This window comes from Dichotomopilus funicola (genome assembly GCF_033296635.1).
Source record: "Dichotomopilus funicola strain CBS 141.50 unplaced genomic scaffold C8A04scaffold_87, whole genome shotgun sequence".
NCBI classification, from domain to species: domain Eukaryota; kingdom Fungi; phylum Ascomycota; class Sordariomycetes; order Sordariales; family Chaetomiaceae; genus Dichotomopilus; species Dichotomopilus funicola.
The window spans coordinates 105181-125964 of record NW_026944108.1 but is presented as its reverse complement, the minus strand read 5'-3'; the positions used below and the strand labels follow the sequence as shown (position 1 = coordinate 125964).

Sequence of the window (20784 nt, the reverse complement as noted above, 5' to 3'; positions counted from 1 at the left end):
AAAAAAAAAAAAAAAAAAAAAAAAAAAAAAAAAAAAAAAAAAAAAAAAAAAAAAGATAGAAGACTTACGCAGGATCCGAAGTCGCCAAACTACTCGGCGGCAACGCCCTCTGCCCATACGACGCCCCCGCAGGACTCACAAAGTTCCCGTATTCACTCCCAAACCGATCCACCAACGTGTTCACCGCCAGCGTCACATTCCCATCAATCGGCGTCCCAGCATCCACCGCCGCCGCCGCCCGCTTCACCCCCCTCTTCCCACTCGTCTGAGTCGTCGCCTGAGGATCCGCAAGCACAAACCCATCCTGCGGCGGGTACTGCCACCACCCCTCGCCTGGAATCAACCACCTCGCCAAAAACGCCCCCGGGCAGAGACCACCGAAACGGTCGTACCCAAACAGGGCGGTGGCGAGTACAGGCGCGACGGGCAGGTCGTCGTGCAGGGTGGGCAGGCGGGTTGGGCCGAGGCGGGAGTCGCCGCAGAGGTAGGTGGAGAGGAGCGAGACGGTGTAGTTGGTGCCGGCGCAGTATTCGGGGGTGTTGCGGCGGCCGCAGGTCGTGGAGGTTTCGTCGCGGGGGGTGAGGGGGATGGCGTGGGAGAGGGTGAAAGAGAGGAAGGGGAGGAGGGTGGTGAATTTCATGGTTGTGGTGTTGTTGGGGTTGATTGGGTGATTAAAGTAGGTAAGGTAGGTAATTAATTAGGAATTAGTTGGTGGTGTTTATTAAGACGTTAGGTCGAGCTTGAAGACACAAGAGCACACGGAGAACAAAAACCTGGGAGAACACCACGGCCAGGACGACGCCCTTTTATAGCTGATTTGTTCACCACCTTCCCATCCTCCCTTCCACGAGGATCTTTTCCTCCTCGCGTCTCCTCCTCACAGTCTCGCCCACAATCCCTTCCCTCTCGGCAACCAAAATGTTGAGCCAAAATGCAGCGTCGTCACCCGATGTCTCACATCCGCCCATCTCTAATTGGCTGCCCTCGAAATCCGAAATCCCAGCTTTCCCCTTTGGGCCCTTGGGGTCACTTTGGACGTTCGTGCAGCAGCTGAAGAACACGGGCCGCAGCGCGCGAGACCCAATCCGGGATAGGATCGGCAGCCCGCAGGCCCCGGACGAACCCGGACGAATGCCGGCGTGGGGTTGGCTGGGCGGGCCCAGACCGGGCTGAGAGCCGCAGCAGATCTGCGGATCTGCGGATCTCCAGCGGACTGGGCTGGGGTGTCAGGGAGTCTGGTTAGTGGTTACTGGTAATCGGATTCGTCAACTCGGGAATGCTCTGCAGGTGTGACAAGAGCTTGGGGTAATTTGAGGGATATACTGAGGCATTTTACCGAGTATTTTGGTGTTGGGCCGAGTAATTCGATAACGGGGCATTTGATGTGCAGAAAGATGTGACGGAATTCATTGATTGGTAGGATTTGCGGAAGGCTTCGGTAATACCTGGTGTCGGGACTTCGTTAGAGGGCATCGCTGAGGCCAATTAAATTTAGTTCAAGAACCACTTGGAGCGAGCATCTTGGACTCTCTGGCAGGAGAGTGAAATGGACTGGAAACGACTTTAAAGTTAAAGGGCTAGAGTGCATGGGTATGTTCTAGGGCTCGGATTCGGTAAGACAAACCAGAAAGGTGATAAGCCTGTCGATAATTATGCCAAGAGCAACGCAACTTGCTGAATTATAGCCAGCCCATGATACCCAGACACCAATATCAAACAGCTTGCATCGAAAATCCCTTTCCAAACTTCATCAGATTAAACCAAACAAGCGTAAAAAAACAAATCCACAGATCAAGGAAGCCGCACCAACGCATTCTCCGGCTGCAGATATCTGTCCTCAACCAACGACCACACGGTAATATCATCATCCAGCTTGTACTGCACACCGTCTCCGGGCTGTCCAAACCACGGCTCAATCCTCCCGGATAGCACACGTAGCGGCTTGATCACCGTGTACACATGGTAGTTGTACGGGTATCTGTGGGCGGTCAGTAATGTCTTATAAATCAGACAAGGGACTGAGCACCGTCAAGAAAGACTTACGCAGAATCAGCATCCCGAGTCGCCAAATTACCCGGAGGTATCGCCCGCTCCCTATACTGTACACCCACGGGACTCAGAAACTTTCCGCCCTCATCCCCAAACCGATCCAACAACGAGCCTACTGGCAGGATCATGACATCAAGCGGTTCCCAAGTAAGCTTGAACCCGTTATGCGGCGGGTACTTCCACCGCCCATTCGTTGCGTTCGTCCATGCCTCCAAGAAGGCACCCGGACACAGCCCGCCAAAGGGATTGTAGTCGGACAGTATGGCGCCGACGACGCGGGCGACGGGTTCCTCGTCGTGTTTGGTGGGTAAGCGGGCAGGACCGAGACGGGAGTCACCGCAGGGATACTTAGAGACAAGCGAGGAGTTGTAGCGGGTGCCGAAGCAGTATTCTTCGCTGTCGGGGATACCGCAGTTGGTGGCGGAGATGGTGGCGGAGATGGCATGGAAGAGGGCCAGGAGAAGGAGGAGTGGGGAAAGGTCGGTGAGCTTCATTGTGGGTGGTGATTATTGGTTGTTCGATTGGTAAGTAACGAGGAATTAATTGCAGGTGTTTATTCGCTATGGTTGTGTCGGTAAGGCTCGATTACTCCAGAGCTGATGGAGAATACAAATGAGCAGAGAACAATTCGCCCCGGACAACGCCCTTTTATGACTCGGTCACGATCTTCTCATGCCCCCATGAAGCCTCACATCTCCCCCTCTCCCAGGATCACCTCATTTTCTGCAGCAAAAATATCGAGGGCCGTCATTCGATACCTCACTTCTGTTCATGTTCCGGCCCTGATCCTTTGGGTTGGGTTATAGTTGGGTTTTGCTCACCGAATGACATAAGTGACTTAGCTCATTGAATAACGGGACTACACTACACGTGGACATGTTGGATACAATCAGGCATGGATCTGAGGCTCAGTCGGACACCCCCTTTTATTGTGTTTGTTGCGAAATCTAGGGTTAGGGTCCCAAACGGCTGCCGAAAGCAGAACCCAACCATAGCCCAACCCAACAGATCAGGCCGATAACTGGCTCCCTAAGTCCTATCAAAATTCATGTTTTCTCTTTTGACGTTCTTGCAGCAGCTGAACAACACGGCTCCCGAGGAGGGATCGACAATCCGGACGAATTCGAACGAATGTGGGCGTACGGTGGCTGCCACTTGGGAACTACGTGTAGCCCCCTGCGTGGGGACAACACCAGAGGGTAGAGAAACACACTCAGTAATTTTCGAGTATTTTGGTGTTGAGCCTCATAGTTAGGCAGTGACGGAGGATCTGACATGCAGAAAGGTGTGATGTGTCGAGTCTTCGCTTGAGGGCATCGCTCAAGGTCATCGCTGAGGTGAATTGAATTTGGTTGAAGAGCCGCATGGAGCGAAGACCTTGGAGGCACTGGCGAGAAAGCGAGGCGGATTGTGCCAGTGACGTGGGCATTCACACTGTGTATTCCCATTCCATGTCTTACACTTGATCGCATGCGATCTGGCCAAAACGAGTGAGAAGAAACAGCAGCAGGGTAGATTAACCGCGAAAAACCGCGCAAGTCGCGTGTAAAATCTTCAAGGCCCCTCTATTCACACCGTTCGCAAGCACCTGACTCTCTTATGACTTGAAAATGGAGGGAAAGGCCAGCTCAATGTGAACTAAACTTGATCAGCTCACAACTACACACAGATTTCAACAATCACCAGCGACGGCCCTCCATTCTAGATGTAACATGACCCTCCAGTCGTCAACAATTTGAGTAAAGGAACGTGATTAACTCCTCAGGGAGAAAAAAAATGGAGAGTTTCCCAGCCTTCTCCAGGAACGAGCTACCTAACATTAAGTAAAGAGTTGCTCCACCCTTCCAGCACATATAACTAACTACCTAGGTGGATCATGAAAATCTGAAGGGGAAGGAAAAAGAGAAAAAGAAAGAAAAAAAAGAAAAAAAGGGGAGTTTACGACGGAACCCGTTCCACCCGGTAGTGGAGGTTCCGGTTTTGTGTTCGCCTTCCCGTAATGGAGGGGTTCACGCCGTCAGCCAGCAAGTTCATGACGCCTCCCTGCCCTTGCTATAAGACTCGAACACTCGACCACCGGAGAGGTTTCGGATTGAGCCCCAGCGCAGGCCAGCCCTCCCGAGGGCCGCCGCTGGTGACCGTTAGGCCATTGACCACCTTGGTGGTCCTAGTTGTAAACATGGCTGTTGGACCTTCTATATATACCCTCTCCCCATGTACCTTCCTTCCCATCTACCTGTCGGATGCAATTTGGCTGCCATCCGAGGACAGTGCTAAATATTGACCGAACCGAGCCGCTGTGCTGCAGCCCTCGAATGTTTGAAGACATTGGCTCCGGATTTTCTCGACTCCCGGCTTCGCCAGCACCCCACCAGGATGTTTTCTAGAGAACATTCGACGGATTACACTGTCGAGCGGAGCAACCCTCATGTGGTCCAGATGACAGGGAAGTTAGGAAACGGGAGACTTCAGAAGGCTTCCATTTGCGATGCGCTGAGTTGGGCCTTACGAAACTCGGAAACCCTTCGCTTTGAGGTTGCTTAAACCGTGGCGGTCATGGAGGATTTGGGGACTGCCACGGGTCGGTGGGTGCCCCAACCCGTTGCACGCGTTGCCATCCATGTCGGCTACATTGTTCGCTGCATCTCTCCAAGAGGGACAAGATGAGCCCGGTCGACAAGGGCGGTAATACATATAAGCGCGGTTCACCACGCCGTATCCCGTGCCTCCACTGCCTGCAAGCAGCCCTGTCCAGGAACGCTGGCTGTGTTTGTTACAGTGTTGCCGATTCCTCGGAGCAACGCTGCAGCTACTGCATACTCCACAACCGGCTTTACCGCCCCTCGCCGTGATCATAGGTTATACAAGAGATGCTCATCACATATGGCAGTCTTGTTGTCGTTATCAAGGTATACATCGTAAACTGTGATATGGCAAAAGACGGACCAGACAATCCTTTCATCAAAATTAAGACTCCCAGTTGACATTACCTGTCGAGATGTCAAAGTCGCGCGTCCCAAAATGATAACTTGTAACTCTTCCCAGGTCATTTTTCGGACTCGCAAGGGGTCAACAACCGACAGCTCAGCCCTACTCACGACAATCCTCCTTTCCACACCCCCTATCGAGGTACCCACCCAGCACCCAAAACCACACCGGCCCCAGCGATAGGGTACCTATCAAAGCTCCAAGCTAGCTGTAAGGTAGCTGTAAGGTATACATCGCCCGAAAGAGATCCCCCTTGAGACGAGCGGCGAGAGACGTTTGATCCATTCGCCGGTTCTGCCCTAAGAGTCTACACCGCTCATGTCAATATCGCTGTCCCCGGAGAGGGTGACTTCATCGGGATCTTTCCTCTGGGATGGACCCCCATCCCCGCCGCCGGCTCATGCGGGCTCAGGCACCGTACAACCAGGCCGGACCTCCGCTCCGGAACACATCGAAGATGACCCACCAACTCACCATCCTCCTCCTACCGGAGCAAGACGAGGGCAACAGCGTGTCGCCCAAGAAACATGAAGCAATGGCAGAGCCTTCCGGGACGCAGCCGTTGGACGCAGGCCAAAACGGCCGAGTTTAAGAGGTCTTGGTCTGCTGGGTGAACTCTTCGCCATGCCGCGCACGGCGAAGGGCGGACGACGTGTTCTATAACGCGGATCACGCCTCTAGCGCAACGAGTGGCGATACACTCCCCCCCCCCCCGGGCGCCGTGATCGATTTCCGCAGCTGCGCGAGAGTCTTGACTCCTGGCAAGGTTGGCCACCGGTACAAGTGTCTTGTTAAGGAGCTAGAAGGGACCCTGTCAAGGAGGAGCTGGCAGATGATGGGTCGAGAGGGCGGGTTATATAGAAGTGTCTCGAATGGCTTGGGAGGAGGGTATGGATTTGGGCATCCTGGTTGGCGGGTATTCGGTATTTTTGACCATGATATAGACATGTTGAGCTCGCGTGGTGCTGGCTGGGTTTCTGGGCTGTAAATTTAGGTGTTTTGAATCCGACATACGGAGCTGGGAGGGATTTATGCTTTTTGTTCAGCTTTTTCAAGTTTCGTGTTTTCTCTTGTGGAAGTTTCAGGTTTAATTAATTCAATGTTTGATGCTTTTAATATCACTGGTCCGAAGGAGTGAAGCAGTATCGTACACTAATACCTCATGGCCGTAATAAGAAATTGGTAGGGTAAACCTCGGCTTCAGCCTGATGGCAAGAACAACCGACAGGTTGAAAAAGCCTTAACACCCATAATATTTCCAAAATCAAAACCAACTTTTGCACTCTTCTCGCCCAGAGAAGTTCACCGGAAACCGACCGTTAAAGCTCCAGCACATGCGACGGAAACCCCGGCTCGCCCTGAAACGCAGCCATCTCGGGCATCTCCATGTTCGGATTCTGGAAATATTGATCAAGCAAGTTCTGTGTCTGTCAGCATCTATCCCCCACAATATCCCATCTTTCAAAAGAAACCCAAAACTCACCCAGTCCGGTATCATAGATCCATCAATAACGCTCGACATCATCTCCGCATACGGCAGCCCCTGTCCCGGGAACACCGGCTCAGCAGCAGCAGCAGCCGCCGCTGCCACGGCAGCCGCATACCGCTCTTCTCTCTGCCGTCGCTTCTCGGCCACCTTTTTGAGCATCAAGTCCAGCGTGAATGTCGCCGTTTTTGCTTCGGGCGAGGCCATGCTGCTGGCGCTCCAGACGCTGCGGGATGTTTGTAGGGCGCGGCAGATGCGGTCGTCTAGGTCTTCCTCATCCTGGTTTGTAGTATGGTAAATGTCTTTGTCTGCGATGTTCATCGCGGTGATACCATGTGACGCTGCAGCAACCGTCGCGCTGGTACTGCTCAGCCGTACGGACAAATCCAGGCACAACACCATGGCTGCCAGTAGGAAGTCATGCTGCATCAGCGACGCTAGCATCCACTTGTCTTCATACAGCCGACCGCCGGGTTGTGCTGCGGCGGCTAGATCGGCCTGCCGCGCGAGGATCCCCAGCGCGGCTTCGACGCAAGTTCGGCGGAAGTCGGTTTCGCACGGGACCGTGTCGGTGCCATTTCCATTTTGTGCCTTCCCCCCATTTGTGTACCGCTCTAGTTCCGGCTCTACAGGAACGGAAGACGATGAAGAAGAAGAATGCAAAGAATAGCTGACAAACCGGCGATTCAGAACCACCAAGCTCTTGAGATGCAACAGCTCGATATTCGTGCGCTCGACAATCCGCGCCGGCGTGTCCATCGTGCACCGCGCCACGTCCCGTCGCTGTAGCTGATCTGGGACCGCCGCATACGCCGCGCGCGCTTGCCGTGTCAGCTCCCTCGTCCGCTCGCGGTACTGGTACGACGAGCTCGGGTCCAAGTCTGGCCGTATCAGCGACTGGGTGTGCGCCGCGATCTTCTTAAACACCGCCATGACGCTGGCTTTGGCGACGGCGTACACAATCGGGGTATCGGCGTCTAGCGGCCGACCGGGCGGGAGGACGGGGGATGAGGAGTTGAAATCGGCATAGTCCAGATTCCGTGGCGGGCGTGTGTCGCAGCACTCGGTCGGGATCATGCTGGGGAAGCCCATCTGGAAGGACATGAGCGCGTCGACCTGGAAGATATTGGTCCACACGCGCCGACGCATCTCAATTTGATACGGCGAGAACGGCCGCCCGCGCCCAGGCCCCGCCGGGTCTTGAGGGCCTACTATCGCCGGGTCACGGTGGTATCCCATGCGGAACGCCAGACGGATGATGGTCCCCGCCTCGAACCAGATGTGGATGAGCGCTGTGGAGGCCGAGTTCCGGCCGGCGTGGAGGAAGCGGCTCTGTAGGTGCAGGACGAAGGCTTCGAGGGCGTGGGCGTGGGCGGTGGCGAAACGGCCGAGGATGAGGCATTCGACTGTGCGTCTCTCGAGCAGCTGGGACTCTGGGAGGGTGGCGGCGGTGGAGGGGTGGTTCGCTTCGTGTGCGCGGGAGAGGCGGAAGAGGTTGGTGGCGACGGTCAGGACGGCAAAGAGCAGGGCGATCCAGATGGGGTTGGTTTTGCTGGGGGCGGCCCAGAAGGCTTCGTACTGTGTAGGTGAGTCAATGAATGGTCGACTAACTTGGCAGATGGGAAAGGGATCTTACATCTTTCTGGAACTCAAACGGGTGGATAATAGCTGCATCGAGGTCAGCCTCGCACTCCAGCAGACATATCAACCGAATCAGTCACTAACCCAATATCCCAAACCGCGAGTTGAAATAGTGCGAAATCAGCTTATCACACACGCCCCGCGGCGGAACTGACGCCAAGATCTCATCCAAATCCGGCTTGACCTCCAGCCCCAACACCGAGGTCAACTCCGGGTTATCAGGCTCCGGGAGAAGACCCCCCATGCCTGTCAAGCCTGTCATACTCGCCATACCCCCCATGCCCTCGTCGCTGCCCTTGGACGAGCCCTCCTCCTCGTGATGCACCAACATGCCTTCGGGCGAGAGATGCTCGCGGACTTCGCGGATGTCTTCTAAAATTGACAGCCAGTGACTCGAGTCCAGGAAATGCACCTGCCCGTCTTGGCTCTGTCGAAGCCGCGGCGTCTCCGGCTCAACACCGTTTTGCCCGGGATCATGAACAGGTATCTGCAACGGCGTTGGTGCCGCAGTACTCCCACTAGTCTTGACACTAACCGCCGGCTTACTCTCCTGAGCCCCGTCCGTTGCTACTGCTAGTGGTGCTGGTGGTTGCACTGGCCCCGGCCCTTGCTGCACAACAAGACCCTGCGAAGCCAGCGACGATACAAGCGCCTCGAGGTCTTTCAACCGATCGGCGATGTTGCTGGCGCTGCTGCTTTTCTTGCTGTTGCTGCTGCTGTCTGTCCGTCGGACGTTGGCGGCGTAGTGGCAGGCGGAGGGCTGGTTGCGCTTGGTGCAGCTGTCGCAGGGCGTGGCGCGGTTGCATTTTGATCTGGTTGTGTAAGTGAACTTTACGGGGTATAATTACTGGGTAAGGTAAAGGGTTGTTAAGAGGAGATAACTCACTTGCGGGCCCGGCACGGCTCGCAGGACAGCGGAGGCCGATTGCGCTTTTCGATTCGTCGGGTGGTGTCCATGATAGAGCGGGAATAAAAGAATAGATGCAAGAAAAGATGAACAACGCAACGGAGGTAGGAGCTAACAACTTCGCCGGAGTTGAGTGCGTCGGTACGGAGGTATAAGGGAGAAGTCATACCCCTGTCTCATCGCAATGGGCGGAGCGGAGATATTATCCCCGCTCCGCTGCGGCCCCACCCTCCGGCCAATGCCCGGGCTGCTTAGCCCCGGCGCCCAGACTTCCGGGCTCTAGGGCTGACGCCGAGCGGAGCTAATCTCCTATGTTGTTTCGTAGCCTGGTAGGTAGGGACTGAGACTGTAAGAGGCTGAGATGCGCAGTCATTTTGGAGATAATAAATCCGGAGGCGATTGGGTTTACCTGGAAAAGTATAGGGAAGATGAAGAACGTATAAAACAACGTTGCGGAGCATGTTGTCTTGGTTTTATGCTCGATATCAGAAGTTAGCGACAAGATACCCCTTACGATACTCAGCCACCATCATCAATACCATAATCTTTTGTATTAACACATCAATCTCATAACTCACCACTTAACTCACCACTTAACTCACCACTTAACTCACCACTTAACTCACCATAACACCAACGCCGTCAATACCATCAACACCACCAACACCAACACCCACACCATCAATCCTCACCAATCCCCTCCAAATCCACCCACCATGCCCGCCCTCTCAACCCTACACGGCGCCACCTCCACAATCCTCTCCAACCTCTTCATCAACCTCCCCCTCCCACAACCAACCCCGCACCTCCCCCACCAAACCATGATCGTCACCGGCGCCAACACCGGTCTGGGCCTCGAAACCAGCCGCCACCTCCTGCACAACGGCCTGGGCAAACTCATCATGGCGGTGCGCAACCTTGAGAAGGGACATGCGGCGCGGCAGGAATTGGTTCTTGAGGGTGTGAGGAGGGGGGGAGATAGGGAGAGGGAAGAGGGGAGGATTGAGGTGTGGCACCTTGACATGGACAGCGCGAAATCGGTTCAGGCTTTTGCGGCGCGGTGTGGGGGATTGGGGAGGGTGGATGGGGTGTTGGCTAACGCGGGGATTATGACGGGGACGTTTCGGTATAGTCCCTCCGACAACCCCCTTCCCAGCACCTTTCCCAGCACTACCACCACTGGGTACGGGTACGGGGGAGAGAAACGGACGCAAGCGTTTGAGCAGACGCTGACGGTGAATGTGCTGCACACGATGCTGTTGGCGGTGTTGTTGCTGCCGGTGTTGCGGGCGTCGTATGCGAGGACGGGATATGCGCCGAGGTTTGTGGTGCCGAATAGTGCGTTGCATTATTTGGCGCCGTTGGGGGAGTTGGAGGGCGTTGTTGGGGTGGGTAGCAGCGGCAAGGACAACACCAACAGCAACGGCAACGGCAATGTCGATGGGCGCAGTGGTATCAGGAGAAGCAGCGGTGGTAGGGGGAGCAGCAGAGGCGGAAGTGGAAGTGGAAGTGGAAGCGAAAGTGACACCCCCATCCTCACCCGCCTCAACAACCCCGACCTATCCCTCATGTCCGGCCGCTACCCCCTCAGCAAACTCCTCGTCCTGTATGCGGTACGCGAACTCGCCTCGCGCACTTCACAGACAGACCTCCCCGTGATAATCAACACCCCCAACCCAAGTTACTGCGTCTCTGGGCTCGCTCGGGAGCGGGCCGGAAACGCAGCAGAACGGACAGCAGAAAAGTGGATTGCGCGGTCGACTGAGGAAGGGAGTAGGACGTTGTATCATGGGTTGGTTGTTGCTGGGGGGGAGAGCCATGGGGGATATTTGACGAATTGTCATGTTCAGGAGTACGTATTTTCTTTTCTTTCTTCGTTTCTTTCCCCCCTGTCCACTCACCCTCTTCTGGGCCCACCTTACATCGATATTTTGATCGTCTTTGGCGAGTGATATTCCCGGATCATGTTGCGTTGATATCATCATCATTGGTGGTATCGCGCTGCAATCTGTCTCGGGAGGTTGGTTGTCCGTCAGAGTTGATGGATGGGGTTGTCTGTCAGAGTTGTCCGTCCCAGTTGATGCGGTTAATTGTTTTCCAGAAGCTAACTGATAAACAGACCCGCCTGCCATGTAACAAATCAGTGGGGGCAAAAGGTCCAAAAGCAGTTTTTCGAGGAGCTGCTGGCGACGCTGGAGAAGATCCAGCCGGGGATTTCGGCGAATATTTGAGATGTTAATGGCAATGTTGATATCTAAACGTCAGTACGCGATAGGAACTGGTGAATCGGGCCTCGGCGCATAAAGAGGGTTTTTTTTTTTTTTTTTTTTTTGATGTTTGAGGGTTTCTTGTTTTTGGGGTTTCTTATGGTTGATGGTTTCCTACGTTCGAGGTCTTATATTTGGGGGTTTCTTTTCGACGTTGGTTTGTTTCCGTTCTATGGTTTGGTTAGCATAGGCATAGATTGTAGAATAGGATCTTGATACTCAGACCGCTTCCATCGCTTCCAGCACTCACCCACCCATGCAAGGAGTGCAGCACTCAACTCGACCACCGTCCACCGAAAAGAAACAAACTCACCAACCAAGCTCAGCACAACACAGCCGTCCCATCATTTCACTCCGACACCACGAGTCCATAATAATCTCAGTTCTCCTCAGAGTACGGTACCTGACTACAAAACTCAACCTAACCCCACAACACAGATAAGAGCACACATGCCCCAATATTCCGCCCCCTTTTCCGACGCCAAGACAATACATAAAGTAACAACAAACCGGTAACAAATAGCCGAAGCCCAACTTGACCTCATCAACCGGTCAACAATCCCCATCGACTCAATCAGCTCAACCCCCAATCAACTCAACAGTCCCCGATCATCTCAACAATCCCCGATCATCTCAACCAACCATCAGGTCAATCACCCCAAAACAGCCATACCTAACCAAACTCCATAACAAACAAGAACCCGTCCCGTCCTCATCACAAAAGCCCACCTTACTCAACTAAACCACTGACAATTTCTCCCTACTCCCTCATCCCATTGAACCCCCCTAAACACCCCACCCCACCCTCATCTCTGGCCTGGCTGTCGACTCCCTGCGGCGCCGATTCTTCCTCAGCACCTGCGAGGCCCGCGACGGCAACGCTGCAACCGGCTTAGGCGATTTATTCGCAATCCGGCGCGACTTGCGCGGGGTAAACACCTCGACCGGCGCAGACTCCTCAGCAGCGGCGAGATCTGAGGTGACGACCACCGACGGGTAAGCCACAGGAGTGATGTCCGAGACGACGTCGGGAAACAAGGGTTGGTTGGAGCCTTGGGGCGGGTCAACAGGGATGATGTCCGTGTACGACGGCGCGAACGGGTCGTAGGGACGGACGGTGGAATAGTCAAGTTTATACAGCGCCTCGGGCATTGTTTCGAGGTAGGGAACGAGTCTGCCCCTGGCGTCTTTCTAGAACGGCCGGGCGTCGTTGGCGTGCAGGAGCTTGGTCCAGCGGGGCAGCACGCGGTAGCGCTCGTATATGTAGGCGCAGTTGCTGCAGAGGGTCTGGAGGTACGTCAGCATCTCGGCCATGAGCATGTGAGCATCTTGTAAACCAAGATCAGGGAGTAACGGAAAAGAGAAGAAACATACCTTCGGCCCCATAGGCCCAGGTCGCACCGCCCACGCACTCGTCCCCCACACCCTGCAATGAAAGCACCGCCAGTTCGGTCGCTCCTGGTCCGTCAGCGTGTCACCACCACCATACCCCTCCGCACTAGCACCACCAGCAGCCGGTGTGCCGCGGCCTCCTGGTGTGCCCGATCGTCCACCGGGCGGCGGCGACAAACTGCGGAACCGCTTCTTCTTCTTACTGCGCTCGCCACGGCCCATGCGCTCCTCTTCCTGCTCGATGAGACCGGAAAATGCGAACCCAAGAGGCACGCCTCCGGCCATTCCCGTATTACTGCTGAAGCGGGCCGTCTCGCGGCGCAGACGCCGGATCTGCCGCTCGCGGTCACCCTCGCGCTTCTCGATCTCCTCTTTGCTAAGCGTCTCCAGCTTCGGCTCCCAGTCATCCGCCAAGTGCTCGGGGTCGTATCGCCACCCGGCACCTTCGCCCCCGGCCGTCACGGCCGCATCGTTGGGGAACTCATTCGTGGACACACCCGCCGGGAGGATACCGCCGGCAGCAGCAGCAGCTGCCGCGGCCGCAGATGCACCCCAGCCAGCGACCAAGCCGCCCGACTCGCAAGCTTCCTTCTTGAGCTTGAGAACGGCTTCGTAGATGGCATGTGTCATGGCCGGGATCCATTCGCCGTGTAGACCGAGATCCGCGCATGTCTGCTTGGCAAAGACCTCTGCAGTCCCCGGCGGGTGGAGAAGCGACCACTCGAACTTGTCCGTGTACACTTGTGATGACAGGTTAATGTTCAGGTTGATGATGCAACGGTACGTGTCGTCTGGGCTCGCGTCGTCGTCCGCGGCATTGTCTTCTGGTGGGATGGGAGTCGCCGCAGCGGAGATGTCGCCTTGCGATGTCTGGACAACGCCTGATGCAGCGGTAAGCTTGACGGTGCCCCCAGGAACTAGCGGCGTGTCGGCACGGCTGAGAACGACATTGGGGCCAGGCGTCGCGGAATCGAGGCGGCTAGCCGCCTTGGAGGGCTCTGGCGCGCTCGACCGTGTAGCGTGAGAATGGAAAAGAGGATGCAGAGCAACACCCGCGTATTCTTCGAGCTGGGTCCGTATTTGCTTGCTAATCTCGGCGATGGCCATCGCCCGGTTCGGCAAATCGAGGTCCTGCACAAGTTGCGTCGCGAACATATCGGTCGTAATCAGGGTTTCGTGGAGATTCCAGAGGAAGGCATCGCGCAAACGGTATGGTACTGTCGTCTCTTGCGGCTTGTAGTACGGATGGCTGGGGTCGACGGGCCCGGGTGCGACAAGGGCAGGCTGTGGGGTGAAGGCGGGGATCTCGAGATCGATTCGGATGGGAATCAGTGTGAGAGGGAGACAGGCCTGCGCATAGTTTTGGGCATCGGACCGGCTCACACGGGACTTAGCCATCCAATCCCGGTACACGCCCTGCATGTCGACGGGCTCGGAGGTCTCCTTGCCGACCTTCTCGCTGGGATCGATCTTGGCGGCGCTGTCGTCGCGGCGCAGGCTGCGCAACCCAGTCGGGCGCCGCCTGCTATCGTCATCGTCATCATCGTCGTAGTCGTAGCCGTCCTCGGCGTAGTTGATGATTGTGGTTCCCCGCTTGGTGGTGCGGGCTAGCGGGTTGGCGGGCGCTGCGCCCGGGAGAACTGGCTGGAGGAGGGCATTGTTGTAGGTGCGCAAACGGGGCGCGTAGGACGAAAAGACCGCCTGCTGTGAATCGGAGCGGACGGCCATTGTGGAAGTGGAATTGCCGGGTGCGCCGTCGCGCTAGCACATGTCCGTCGGCCTTGCGCGCCGGGTGAAGTGTGATTAGAGGCAACAGAATAACAAACACCAGGCGCAATTGAGATGGCAACTGTCCCAGGGCCGTCAAAATTGATGAATTGACACAAAGTTGGTCCGTTTGGACGTCGGTGCGGGGTGGAAGATTTGGAGTGGAAAGGGTGTGTCGAGGGAAGTTGCAAACGTTTGATGGGTTTGTGCCGTTGCTGCACCTGCCGTCGCCAGAACAAAACGCGACGCATAGATCAGTCAGAAAGGGTTAGCGCGTAACGGGGATTAAACGAGGTGCACGGGCCATCCAAACGACAGGATGGTGCACGGGCCACCTGAACGACATGGAGGGGCATATTGGTTATATAATCAGCCCAACGACATTCGAACTGTTCGCCTTGTTTTGAGGTCAATTGAGTAGACGACTGTGCTAATGTTCCCATTCCTGTGGATTCAGATTTCACAGAGGTTCTAAATCAGATATTCGGTGATTCCCTGGCCCCAGTATATGCGCCGGTAATCTTTTCTTGTAGGAGTGTCATGCACATTGAGAGCTAGCCCCTTGTTTTGCGATTCAAATTAGAGGCGAGACAGAATCAATTCCTAGCTAACTTTCCCGTGCTTAGGCCTAATGGTTCATTGCAACGAGGAATTGATTCTATTATCGCCTCCAATTTGATCCTGTTTCGTCTCCTTGGTGAACCTCAGGGTCTCCCCAATTGTTAACCCCTGAAGTTCAGTTCCTAGTTAACCTTTCCTGACAGTTCATGCACTTGGAACAGATTGATTTTCTCGTCTCAAGACTGGAGATTGTGCAGATAGTAATCCATCCCCTTCATCATAAAGATTCTCATCGTGTGTTTGGCTTTGTTCTGTCACCTGATGTGTAGTGGTGCTAGATCATGTTGGTCAGCCGGCGGGCTACGACAAAGTGTCGACACATTGTTCCCGAGGATCCTTTATTCCTACCCAGCCCGGCACACCGGGCTTCACCATGCGGCTAGAGCGAAATGGCCGGAACTGTTGGCTATAAATAGTGGTGGTTCCGAAATCCTGAACTGAAACGAACAACACCATCACGAGAACCGGACCATCTCAAGACCACAACTGATGCTGTTGTCAGGCACGACCTTCTTTTTAGATCAGAAACACCAAAGGGTGTGCACCATTCACTCGAAATCTCGCAGCTGCCTAATATTTTTGAAGCAAGATTGAATTTAGGCGTGGGTTGATTCAAGCGTGGGGTGGGTCCAGCCTTGAACGCGCATTGCACGCCTCACTCTTCTCAGGTAAGTCGCGGTTGAACAGGGCTATTGTTCTCTTCAGAATCCTCCCTATTCTGGTGCTGAAGGGGGCCATTCCACTCCCAAAGGGGCCTTGAAAACACACGGGGCTCCTCTCAACACCGAGGTATAAATTCTTTCACACCCTTCCAGCTTCTTCTTCTTTTGTTTCTAACCTTCACCTCACCTGTGCTTTTCTGCCTTTTTCTCTACACAGAGGTGGCCAGTCTTCACTTCTTTTGTCGCTAAACATCACATCAGTTGCGCGCTTCAGCCTCTTGCTTTCCCCAGAGCTTTGAGATCTTCGCTTCGGTTGTTTCTGACCTTCACATCACTTGCACTTTTCAAGCTTTGTCTTTCCCCAGAGGTTTGGAATCTTCCCTGCTTCTGTTTCTAAACTTCACATCACGTGGACCGTTCCGTCTTTTTCTTTCTCAGAGGTTTGCAATCTTCCTTTCTTTTGCTTCTAAACTTCACATCACGTGGACTTTTCCACCTTTTTCTTCCCTAGAGGTTTGCATCCTTCACTTCTTTCCTTTCTAAACCTCATATTACGTGGACCGTTTTGCCTTTTTCTTTCCCAGAGGTTCACAACCTGTCCTTCGTTTCTTTTTAAATCTCACATCACGTGCACCTTTCCGCCTTTTTCCTTCCAAAGATCTTTCCATCTTCACTCCTTTCATTTTGCACTTCACGACTCACACACAGCCAACAGGTTATCACTCACGGTGGACTTTAGCTACATCATCGGCACTTACAAAGTGACACACAGTCCAGTTCGTCCAAGATGGCATCCGTCGGAGCAATCCACGGAGCCAACATGTACGCCTGGCTTTCCGAGGCCATCGCAGAGTCCAACAGTTCCCGCCAATCGGGCGTGACTCAGGCCATTGAGCTGACTCCTGCCTCGGAGCGCAATGCCGAGATGTCAACTAACAAAGAGACTTTGGTCAATACTGGCATTCAAGCCTCTGTTGAGAATCCGGCCCTGATCAAGAACGAGGCTGGCGCTGAGACCGTGAAGGCAGTTATCGCTCCGATCACATCTGGCACTGAGATCAAGATGGCTATTGAGACCACTTCCCATACTTCGACCGAAGTCAACAATCAGTCCAATGTCAGCACTGAGGTCAATTTCACTCCTGAAGCCAACATTGCTACTCTCACTACTGTCAATCAGGCCACAGGTAGTTACCACAATCTTACTTCTCACTCCAATCATAGCTAACCCATATTACAGTCGAGACTCAATCCTCCATTGCTACCAAGATCACAACTGTCGCTCCTGACACTTTGACTTCTTCCAAGGCTCAGCCCAAGACCGTCACTGAGACAGTCACTGAGACAGTCACTGAGACCACCGTCGGCACTGACATTACAGCTGCTGCTCCGAAGACCGTCACTCCGTCTGAAGCTACTTTGGCTGAAGGTACTTCGACTGAAGTTATCAATTCGACCGAAGTTGTCAATCCAACCAACAATACCACCTCATCCAAAGCCACCATCTCCTCTCTCACCGATATGGCTACCACCCCCGCCATAACCTACACCCGCCACCTCGCCTCAATCCGGCGCATCACCTCCGTAACCTACCTCCCCCCCTCCTCCTCCTCCTCCTCCAACGACAACACCAACAGCGCCATAGCCCGCGTCGACGGCTGGACAGTCCGCACCTCCCAATCTGCCTCCATCACGACCCACAGCCTGGGTCTCCTCCTCGAAGTCGACTCCTTCCTCCCCTGCCGCATCTTCGACTCCTCGTTTTCCGTGGTCGGCCCCCTGACGGAATTCGAAGGGGAGCTTGGGTATCGCGTGGCGACGTATAAGATGAGGGTTTTTGGGAAAGACAGGGTTATACAAGGGTACTTGTTTGCGTTGGAGGATTTTCCGGGGGTCAAGGAGAGGTTGGAGGAGTTTGTGGAGAGGAATGAGGAGATGGGGGAGGAGGAGGTGTTGAGGGAGGTTGGGGGGTGGGAGTTGGATGGGGAGTTGGGGGTTCGGAAGTGGGTTAATTATGATGAGGATGGGGATGAGGAGGACAATGGCAGGGAGGTGTTGGTGGAGAGTGAGGATGAGGAGGAGAATAAGCTTGTGCAGGAGATTATGGAGAAGGAGGACAAGGGCCCGAGGGAACCGTCGCCGTTGGAAGTGATCAAGGAGTTGATGCGAAAGATTCGGCAGCAGGGTCTCGACCAAGGTGAGGGTGTGGCGAACAAGGGCAAGGATGTCGTCGTCAAAGACACGACGGCCGACGAGGTGGTGAACCCGGATTCACCCAAGGTCACCAAGACCAAAGCCGTGACCGTGACCCCCATCACGCACAAGACCGCCGTCCTCGCCGCGTCGGCCGCGTCAGCCTCCATGCCCGCGGCATCGGTATCCTTCCCCGCGTCCGCACCCACCCCGTCGCCCGCGCAAGTGTCATCCGGTCCCGTGGCGACAAAACACGCCGACCCGCCAGCCTTCATCCCGCGCACCGACATGTCGCGGATGCAAAACTGCCCGCACCTGTTCGTCTCCGAGAAGTACCGGGATTACATCTTCCAGGAGACGCAGAAACTCGATGGCGCGACCATCTCCATCTACTTTGTCAAGCACACCACCCCCGGCGTCGCCGGCACCGACAATCTCCCGTTGCTGCCGTCCCCGACCAGCACCGACCCAGCCGACGCCCTCGTCCACCACGCCGTGCACCCCAACGGCCGTCTTGGTGTGTGCAGTCAGCGCCGGGACATCCTCCCGCACTTGCTAATGCCCTCGTCTGCTCGCGTGCAGAGGGTCTACTGGACGACGGTTATCAACTCCGGGCTGACCAAGATCCTCCCGCTTCTCAACAAAAATATCGTCATCCAAGCGGAGCTGGTGGGTTCCTCAATCCAGGGCAACCCACACAACTACCCCGAAGGTCAACACGAACTCTTCGTCTTTTCCATGGCCGAGTTCACGCACAATAATCCGAAGCGCAATAACGCAGAGCCGCCGAGACGGATTCATCCGAGGCAGGTGGAGAGGTTTGCGGCCGAGTTTGGGGTCAAGCACGTGCCGGTGGTCGGGTATCATACGTTGTGGTCGATTGCGAAGGATAGGGAGGGATTGATGAGGCGGGCGGAGGAACGGGAGGGGGAAGAGGGATTGGTGTTTAAGAATGTTACGACGGGACTGTGGTTTAAGGTTTTGTCCCGGGAGTATATCATTAGGTTTGGGGATGAGATGCGGGCGAGGGCGGCTGCGCAGAATGGGGGGAGGAAGAAGAAGGGGAAGGGGAAGGATGTCGAGGGGACGTGGTTGGAGGGGATTAAGGGGGAGTATTTGGTGAAGCCTGAGGCTGTGGCTAAGGTTGTTGAGAAACCTGCGTTGAAGCCCGAGACCAAAAAGGTTTGTCTCGAGGACACCATTGCTCAGCACCATGCCAAGGCTATGGCAAAGCTTGTTGTTGAGGAGAACACCAAGATCGAGATGGAGACCAAGGAGGTTGAGCAGACCGCCAAAGACACCGTCGAGCAGGTCACCGAGACCATCACCAAGACCATTGCTGAGACCATCACGGGTACAACCACCGAAGCCTCCAACGGCTCAGAGACTCCCAAGAGCACCGAATCCTCCGAGACCACTAACTCCGTCGAGGTTACCAAGACTCTCGAACGTATTACGGAGACAGCCGAGACTAGCATCGCGGCCGAAACCATGGCTCGCAAACTCACCACTGACCTCGTCCAGGAAGAGAACAAGAACAAGACTCCCAACACCGAGGTCACCGTCTCTATCCAGAAGCAGTCCACCGCCATCGACAGTGTCCAACCTAAAAACAAGACTCCCAACAACACCGAGGAGACCAATCCCATCACTGCCGAGAACCACACCAACACCTCCGCAGAGAACCCCCTCGTTCCGCCCCCCCGCCGCCCAACCACAGCCGCGGCCGCCTTCGCCTACCGGATCGCCGCCAGCCCTCTCCTCTTCGCCGAGCTAGCCTCCGCGCTCAGCGCTCTGTCCATCTCGCTAGTCGACCATCGCCAGCCTACCCAGGTCTCAACTCAGGCCGAGCAGGCGGAGCAAGCCCAAACCATAACCCTCACCAACCCCGACGGCACAACCACAAGCTACATCCACCGCCCTGTCCTCCCCACCCCCGAGGAGATCGCCGGGGTCCGATACATCGGCGCGAATCTGCACGAGTGCATGGCCCGCGACCGATGGCTTCGGGAGCGGATGCTGGAGTGGGCGAGGGGGGCGCCGGAGTGGGCAAAAAAGTATTGTCCTTTTATTGTGTTTCTTGATGATGGGAGGGTTGGGTTTGATCCGGGTCGGTTTGCTGGGGTGGTGGATACTTATCAGAGGGGGAATGAGGGGGATGAGGGGGACCGTGAGAACGGGGACAGTGAGAACGGGGACAGTGAGAATGAGGAGGAAGAGGATACCAACTCAGTTCAGGAGGTGGTCATGATGGACGAGGAGCCGATGGAGGAGGTTTCAATGGACATGGATAATGACGGTTCTGAAGAGGAGGACACCTCCGAGGCGGAAGACGCGCCGACTCCCTCGCCCACTGCTGCCTCCCCGCGTTGGGCCAACCAGGCTTTGATCGACTGGCTTGGTGTTGAGGGTTTTGGTCTTTGAGTCTTCTTCTGGGTGCAGCCTTTAAGTCTTCTTCTACATACGGCCTTCAAGTCCCTTCTGGATGGGGTATTTAGACCTGGATTCCGCTGCAGCATTTGTTTCTGAGATTCTGGCTGCAGCTTTGGAACTGGGTAAAGAGGCTTACGGAGGGCTTTGGGATTTGAGACCCTTTCTGGCTGTGGCGTTTGGGAATGGAGAGGCATTTTCAGGAGCGCGTTAACATCTGGAGACTGACATCTGGAGACCGGATTGGGTTGGTCATGCGCTCCTTCATTGTATGGCGTTTTGTTTGGGGCTTTTTACTTTTCTTTCTTTTCTTTGCTTGTACCTTTTGCTCTTACGGGAGCTTTTCTGTTCTACGGGAGCTTTTCGCTCATACGGGAGGCG

General features: G+C 55.1%; 6 protein-coding genes across 6 annotated transcripts; 2 read left to right on the top strand and 4 right to left on the bottom strand.

The window, feature by feature from the left end:
* Positions 1 to 64: 64 nt before the first annotated feature.
* Positions 65 to 640, bottom strand: C8A04DRAFT_15236 (uncharacterized protein; the record flags this gene model as incomplete). The annotated part of the gene is made up of 2 exons (XM_062778405.1): positions 65 to 253; positions 296 to 640. The coding sequence occupies 2 exons, from the start codon at positions 638 to 640 to the stop codon at positions 65 to 67; spliced, it is 534 nt and encodes a 177-aa protein (XP_062633491.1).
* A 1151-nt stretch (positions 641 to 1791) lies between these two features.
* On the bottom strand, positions 1792 to 2543 carry C8A04DRAFT_32409 (uncharacterized protein; the record flags this gene model as incomplete). The annotated part of the gene is made up of 2 exons (XM_062782087.1): positions 1792 to 1978; positions 2044 to 2543. 2 exons carry the CDS (start codon positions 2541 to 2543, stop codon positions 1792 to 1794), a joined length of 687 nt encoding a protein of 228 aa, XP_062633490.1.
* A 3813-nt stretch (positions 2544 to 6356) lies between these two features.
* Positions 6357 to 9121, bottom strand: C8A04DRAFT_40204 (uncharacterized protein; the record flags this gene model as incomplete). The annotated part of the gene is made up of 6 exons (XM_062784859.1): positions 6357 to 6434; positions 6521 to 8101; positions 8160 to 8191; positions 8249 to 8651; positions 8700 to 8976; positions 9051 to 9121. 6 exons carry the CDS (start codon positions 9119 to 9121, stop codon positions 6357 to 6359), a joined length of 2442 nt encoding a protein of 813 aa, XP_062633489.1.
* A 666-nt stretch (positions 9122 to 9787) lies between these two features.
* Positions 9788 to 11302, top strand: C8A04DRAFT_15251 (uncharacterized protein; the record flags this gene model as incomplete). The annotated part of the gene is made up of 4 exons (XM_062778413.1): positions 9788 to 10202; positions 10272 to 10440; positions 10582 to 10923; positions 11191 to 11302. The coding sequence occupies 4 exons, from the start codon at positions 9788 to 9790 to the stop codon at positions 11300 to 11302; spliced, it is 1038 nt and encodes a 345-aa protein (XP_062633488.1).
* A 1227-nt stretch (positions 11303 to 12529) lies between these two features.
* Positions 12530 to 14458, bottom strand: C8A04DRAFT_32405 (uncharacterized protein; the record flags this gene model as incomplete). The annotated part of the gene is made up of 2 exons (XM_062782086.1): positions 12530 to 12625; positions 12713 to 14458. 2 exons carry the CDS (start codon positions 14456 to 14458, stop codon positions 12530 to 12532), a joined length of 1842 nt encoding a protein of 613 aa, XP_062633487.1.
* Positions 14459 to 16567: 2109 nt separating this feature from the next.
* On the top strand, positions 16568 to 20397 carry C8A04DRAFT_32404 (uncharacterized protein; the record flags this gene model as incomplete). Its single annotated transcript, XM_062782085.1, has 2 exons — positions 16568 to 16967; positions 17021 to 20397. 2 exons carry the CDS (start codon positions 16568 to 16570, stop codon positions 20395 to 20397), a joined length of 3777 nt encoding a protein of 1258 aa, XP_062633486.1.
* Positions 20398 to 20784: the final 387 nt, after the last annotated feature.